The sequence below is a fragment of the Alosa sapidissima genome, chromosome 10, assembly GCF_018492685.1.
Source record: "Alosa sapidissima isolate fAloSap1 chromosome 10, fAloSap1.pri, whole genome shotgun sequence".
In the NCBI taxonomy this organism is placed as follows: domain Eukaryota; kingdom Metazoa; phylum Chordata; class Actinopteri; order Clupeiformes; family Clupeidae; genus Alosa; species Alosa sapidissima.
In genome coordinates, this window is record NC_055966.1 from 26,598,283 (window position 1) to 26,605,782 (window position 7,500).

General features: G+C 46.2%; 1 protein-coding gene across 2 annotated transcripts in view; it reads right to left on the minus strand.

Annotated features, from left to right (window-relative positions):
* The window catches only part of tgfb2 (transforming growth factor, beta 2), a 36,949-nt gene that overhangs the window by 5,877 nt on the left and 23,572 nt on the right, over nucleotides 1-7,500 (minus strand). For both annotated transcript variants that reach the window (XM_042106960.1, XM_042106961.1), the window contains 2 exons: nucleotides 6,667-6,830; nucleotides 1,620-1,752 (listed from right to left, as the gene is read on the minus strand). In XM_042106960.1, the coding sequence (XP_041962894.1) occupies nucleotides 1,620-1,752; nucleotides 6,667-6,830 (297 nt within the window). The remainder of the gene's footprint in view (nucleotides 1-1,619; nucleotides 1,753-6,666; nucleotides 6,831-7,500) is intronic.

The following is a 7,500-nucleotide window of genomic DNA, read 5'->3' on the forward strand; positions in this document are numbered from 1 at the left end:
TACACACTCACTACAGGTTCCTACATTTACATGCTCACTACAGGTTCCTACATTTACACGCTCACTACAGGTCCCGCTGCTCTCATGCCTACATTTACATGCTCACTACAGGTTCCTACATTTACACGCTCACTACAGGTCCCGCTGCTCTCATGCCTACATTTACATGCTCACTACAGGTTCCTACATTTACACGCTCACTACAGGTCCTGCTGCTCTCATATTTGCATTTACACGCTCACTACAGGTTCCACTGCTCTCACACTTATATTTACACACTCACTACAGGTTCCTACATTTACACACTCACTACAGGTTCCTACATTTACACGCTCACTACAGGTCCTGCTGCTCTGATATGTTTTCACACTCACCATCTACCTATCAAAATCTTTTCCTCCTTTAACATTTAACATTTAACAATTGCATTACATTTAGCAGACACTTTTTGACCAAAGTGACTTACATATGTCAGCTATATTACAAGGGATTACATTGTCCCCGGAGCAACTTGGGGTTAAGTGGCTTGCTCAAGGGCACAACGGTGGAAGCCGGGAATCGAACCAACAACTTTCAGGTTACTGCACGCTAACCCAGCTCCTTATAGCACTTATATATTTGCCTCCTGCTTTCAGACTTCCTGTCTGTCTCCCTTCCTCTCTTTTTTACTCTTCCTCCTTTACTGTGTAGCACATACCAACTACAGACCCTTTTGCTTTTCCATCTCCGGTTACAGGTACACAGAGTTGAGCTGCGCCTTGTTTTTAGTCCTTAGACTCTTCTGGTGCGGCAGTTAAAGTGAAAGTTCAGAACAGTCAAGAAGGACTCACGCACAGAGGGCCAAAAAGTTCGACAAATCCAGATTCAAAATCTTTATGTTTATCCAGGGGCTCTACAGACAAGTGTGCAAAGGTGTTGTTCCATCTCTGATTACACAATAATTATGGGCTGTACCGCTGTTCAGACTCTACACACTGCAGACTCTAATGCTCTGCTCCTTCCGTCCAAGCTACAGGCTCTGACACCTGGTTGCTGCTGCTCCATGACAGATTCACAGATTCACCAGATCATCATCCCCTCCCATCAAAGGCCACTGCTTGCCTGGAGAAGTGTGCAAGATAGGCTACATGAGACTGAGAGAATGAGAATGTGTGTGTAGGAGAGCCTGATTAGCCCGGAAGGATCTAGAATGTTCTCTAAGAATATTGCACACTTGTCAGATAGGCTACCTCCTATGTCTCCCCTTTCTCTTCTTTTTCACTTTCTTTTCCTTTATTTCCTTTTGTCTGTGCCTTTCTTCCCTCCACCCCTTTTTTTTTTTATTTTGCCTCCTGCTTTCAGACTTCCTCTCTGTCTCCCTTCCTCTCTCTTTTTTTCTCTCCCTCCTCCTCTCACCCCCTTTTATACCTCTTTTCTCTTTCTCTCTTTCGCCCACTCCACCTCCCACCTTTTTTTTCTCTCTTTCCATCCCTCCCCCTTCATTCCTAGACTTCTTTTCTGTCTCCCTCTTTCTCCCTCCCTCCTTTTTTCACTCTCTCTCTCTTCCTCACTTATTCTGTCCTTCTTCTCCTCTTTCTCTCCTCTGTCCCATCCCTCCTTCTCTCCCTCTCCCCACTCACCTCTGTGCAGCAGCCATTCGCTGACGGCCTCGGTGACATCAAACGAGAGCCACTCCCCCTCGGTGCGCGTGCGTACCACCTTGCTGTCGATGTAGCGTTGGGTCGGCGACGTCAGGGCCTTATGGCTCAGGATCTGTGGCCGGCAGGCGGACAAAACAAGAAAACAATGTGTCAGCAGCTGCTCCACACACACACACACACACACACACACACACACACACACACACACACACACACACACACACACACACGCCCTGCTGTCTCAGTCGCCCAGGGAGACACTACAGAGGTGGAACGTGAACAGCCACTCATCCCACGGTTCAGTTACACATGTCTGGATGAGCGAGACCCCTACACACACACACACACATTCCAAAACCTTTCCCAACATACACACACACACCGATGCACACAAGCACATACTAAAATCATTCCCAACACACACACACACACACACACATACGCCTAAGCACATACACACTCACACACACACACACACACACACACACACACACACACACACACACACACACACACACACACTCCCACTGAGGCTCCCTGATCGATTGAGCAGGTCTGGGAGAGAGCTGTCGGCGTGGAAACAGATGCCGGGCAGATCGCTGCTATTCCTCTGTCCTTCATGGACGTCTGTTTACGTTGGCCCGACACTCCTTAATGTGTTAAACACTTCTCGCTCTTCCCCCTCTTTCTGTCTCATCCCCCTCTTTCTCTCTCTGGTTTTCCTTCCCTCTGTCAGCTCTGTCTCTTCCTCTGAATCTGACCCTTTCTTTTATTCCTCCGGCATCCTCTCATCCCTCTCTCTCTCTGTCTCTTTCTCCTGCTCTCTGTCTTTTCATCTCTCTCTCTCTCTCTCGCTCTCTCTCTCTCTCTCTGTCCGTCTGTTTTAGATTCAGACTGTCTATATTGGCATGACTGTAATGGTTACATTTTATCCAAAGCAACAACCATAATAGCAACAGATGTCAAATGATGAACAATCAATCATATATATCTATAACAACTACATAAACAATATTAAAAACATAACAAAATAATAGCAATAATGATAATAGTCTGTAAATATCTGTATATCTCTTTCCCTGTGTGTCTGTCAGTCTCTCGGTCTGTGTTCAGACAGCCCTGTGTATCCCCATGTGAAAGAGCAAACCGTGTGGCTCACATCAAGCACACAGACACTCAGGATGTGCCATTCACCTCAGCAGGAGGGAGAGGGGGATCTCTGAGCATCAATTGTTACCGAAGTCGTATTGCATGGACACAGAGAAAGAGAGAGAGAGAGAGAGAGAGAGAGAGAGAGAGAGAGAAAGAGAAAGAGGCGAGGTTGTAAACATCGTGTCACAGAGATAAAATCTCCTACAGGAGGAACGATCTATCTCTCCCAGAATGCCTCACCAGAGAGGACACCTACCTCTGTACTCTGAAATAATAAATCCCTCCCTCGTGAAGGGAGTACCCTTCTCATAGACAGTTACTACGTGTTAAACATGCTGTTATCTTGCCTGGGCATACACATATATATATCCTAGTAATCTTTAACATAAACATTAGACCACAGCAAAAGACAGAAATGCCATCAGTCAGGATAGTGTCCATATTCTGTGTATGTTATGAATGTGTGGGTGGGTATGTGTAAGGGTGTGCGTGTGTGTGTGTGTGTGAGTGAGTGTGTGTGTGTGTGTGTTGCAAAATGTGTGTGGCTATCAGTTCATCTCATCCTGAGACAAAATCTCCTCCCTCTCCTCTCCTCTCCTCCATCCATCTCGGACCACCTGACTCTTGCCCCTTCGCCTCCCTGGTCTGTGCTGCTCTCAGCGGGGCTGTGTTTGTGTGGGAGCCTCTGGCGCCCCGGCGCTGTGTTTACCCCACCTGTCCTCCCAACCTGCCCGCGTGAACACTACCGCCCATGCAGAGACAGCATCTGCCCTTAAACAGCACAGGCCGGCCCTCGGAGAGGGCAGCACGCCCAGAGACACCCCTGGCATCCCATCTAGTTCCTCTAGTTCCAGTGGCTAGAACTGTCTAGATGGATATGGAGGTGGAGGTGGAGAAGGAGAAGATGAGGAAAGAGGGAGAAGAGGGAGGAAGAGGAGAAGAGAGGGAGGAGAGGAAATGGAGAAGAGGAAAGAGGAGGAGGAGAGAGGGAGAGGTGAGAGAGGGAGAAAGAGGAGGAGAGGGAGGAGAGGGAGGAGAGGAGGTGGGGAGAAGAGGGAAGAGGAGGAGGAGAGAGGGAGAGGAGAGGAGAAGGAGGAAGAGGGGAGGTGAAGATAGGAGATGGAGAAAGAGAGGAAATGAGAAGAGATAAGAGAGAAGAGAGGAGAGGAGGAAGAGAGGAGAGAAGATGGAGGAAAAGGAGAGGAGAGAAACAGATGGAGTAAGAGGAGGAAAAATGGGAGGAGAGGAGAGGGGAGAGGTGCACTGCTAAAAGTTATGATCTTGAGTAAACACAAGAAGAATCAAAGATCATGACATGCACACCACAGCTCTGCAACAGGCTACTTCAGACCAGGTCTGCAGGACTTCACACCACAGCTCTGCAACAGGCTACTTCAGACCAGGTCTGCAGGACTTCAGCCCACAGCTCTGCAACAGGCTACTTCAGACCAGGTCTCCCTGACCACCACTCTGTGCAAACACGCCACCTTTTCCCCATCTCTTTCCCTATGAATACACACACTCTCTTCATGAACAGGAGGAGAGGCAGCAAGAGTTGCCACCAGACCACAAAGTTTACCTGGAAAAAACACGACAACAACACTACTTAATAAAGTGCTAACTTAATTTCTAAAGTACTTTCCCAACATCAACTGTCGAGACTTACTGTAAAAGGAGTATAAAAGATGTAAACAAGCAGGCTGAACAATATTGGTCAATTACACCAGGCCAGAAAAAAGCCAGAACAAAGGAGGAATGGAAAAAGTACGGATAACGATGCCTCACAAGCGAAGACGTCAGAGGGGCTTTCACACACACACACACACACACACACACACACACACACACACACATATACATACATCAGTGAGGAGTGGGTGTGAGGAGGGGACATGTGGTTTTAGAGTATGCTGAAGAGGGAGGGTGTAAACAGACTCATCCAAGATGTCAGCAAGACACTCCCGACATGATTTACTGTGTGAGAACGAATACAGCTACTGCTCCCCAGTCAAACTACACACACACACACACACACACACACACACACACACACACACACACACACACACACAAACTAAACAGCTTCTCCCAGCTGCTGCAGGCTGGATTAAGCACAATATACACTGCAACTGAAGCTGTGCAAATTGCAGAACGACTTTTATAAGGTGCTGGTGGGTTTATGCTTGCATGAAATTAAACTTCAATTCATTTTGAGGCAAATCTGTGGCTAAACATTGACCTCACTCACATATACGCACACACACACACACATGCACACACACACACACACATACACACACATATACGCACACACACACACACACACACTGAGAGAGATAGCAACCTCACTCACATATATATGCGCACACGCGCACACACACACACACACACACACTGAGAGAGATAGCAACCTCACTCACATATATATGCGCACACGCGCACACACACACACACACACACACACACACACACACACACACACCAGGGCTCTACAGTGCGCCCATTTCACTCGCACATGTGAGTAAAAATGATGCCGTGCGAGTGCAAAAAAATATTTAGGCGCACTGGTGCGAATGACTTCTAACCATGTCAATGTTTGTCTGCAAAATACACCGCAACATCGAGAAACATTACTGGTGCAAACCATAGAATCACGTCGCGAATGCAGCATAAAAACTACACCTCCCATCAACGTTAGCAGTTTCGCGTTGTGACTCACTAGTAGTCACTTCTATCAAATCCAAGAGCGCGCAGAAAAAGCGGAAAGTTAGGCTAGCCAGCCAAGATGCAAAGATTGAAGAAATTAGTTCTTCTATCCACCGAATTCATTGGATATAGGAGGAACAGGATGAGATTCTGAGAATGCAGTGAGAGAAGGAAAGGTAACCTAACATGCCTTTCAGCCCAGTTGACGTATTGGCTGCAATAAGCAAAATATAGCTGTAGCGAACGAACCGGCACAAAAGTAACCTCCTGTAATACTCCCATTTTATTCAAAGGTAGAACGCTACTGACAACTCCAGGCTTCCACGCATGCTTGTTTGTTTACACCGAATACAAGCTGAAGTGCAAAACGAAAGTAGGCCTAACGTTTGCCTACTGCCCCTATCAATGCAGATATTTCAAATAAAAACTAAAAGTATAAAACATATATCCTTGATTAGCCTATGTTGGGTTTTGTGGAAGAGAAAATGGACTGTTTTAGTAGTAGTATTAGGCAGTATGCAGTCAGATAGGTCACCATGGGCATATTTGGTTTAGCTATAGATGGATTCACAAATAAATAAATTAGCCTACATTTGGCAGGATACTTGATGTACAGGCTAAATGCAAATATGGCAATGTATTATATTATTTTACATTAACAAAATGTAGGAAAATAGAACAGACTGAAAATAAAGTAGGCACTGATCTTTAAAATCCTGTTTCCTGTAGCCTAAATGTTGTCAGTCATTCTTAATGTGACTTAACTGACTGTGCGCCCAAATTTTTGTCTGTGCTCCTAAATTTTTTAACTTGGGAGCACAAGTGCTCCTGAAAAAAAATGTTAGTGTAGAGCCCTGCACACACACACACATACTGTACACACACACAGACACACTGAGAGAGATAGCAACCTCACTCACATATACGCAGGTGCCTAACTCACAAACACACACATCTTGGATGCCTTGGCTTGCTGCGCTTTGATACAGATACAGACACCTACGCAAAACAAACACACACACAAATAAATGCTGTAAGTGTGTTTTGTCACAGACAACCTTACACATACTGACAGCCTGGGCAGGGCTCTAACACACACACACACACACACACACACACACACACACACACACACACACACCCTCTTGGTACTGGGGTATAGGTGTACCTGGTAGAGCTCGATCCTCTGCTCTGAGACGCGGGCCTTGGGGGTCTGCAGCCTGAAGACCCTGAGCTCAGCCTTCACCAGGTTCGAAGCGTTCTTCTCCATGGAGCTCACGTCAAACCTCAGGCGTCTGAAGTAGCGGTTGTAGTGCGTAGGAGAGATGACGTCTACAAAAACAATTACACACAGGGAGGGTCTGTTAGAGAATGTGCGTGTGTGTGTGTGTGTGTGTGCGTGAGAGAGAGTGACATTGAAAGAGAGAGGGAAAAGGAGAAGGAGGGGGAAGCAGGGCTTCACTATTTGGAAAAAATCTCCAATTGGAATTTTTCTGACAGATATTGCGATTTCAATTTGCTTTTTTTTTTTTAAATGTCAATGTCAAGATTCAGTTAAAAATTCCAAATGTCTCTATAGGTTGTGCCAATTCTGAATGGTGAGCATACCTAGTGCAGGATAAGCACAGCACTCCTGATTGGTGAGCTTCACTGTATATAAAAATCATAAATGTGACAAGATTAACCGTACAAGATTAATTGTAGCCTTCGAGATTAGATAATTGCATTGGTTCAGGTGGTGATTGTGATTGTGATAATTGTGCAGCCCTAGAGGGAAGGGAGAGAGACAGCCAGGGTGAGACCAATAACTGGACAAGCATGAACAGTCTGCACTCGGACTAAAGCGAAGCCATCAGAACGAATTAGATCAGCTGACCGATTTTTCTATGTGCTGTACCCTGGCTCCAGGAAGCACTTACAGCACTCACTCTGGCTCCAATTTTGCCAATATGGCCGACCAATTTTGGCCTCATCCCTTCAGAGTGCAAGTGCATGACGATGT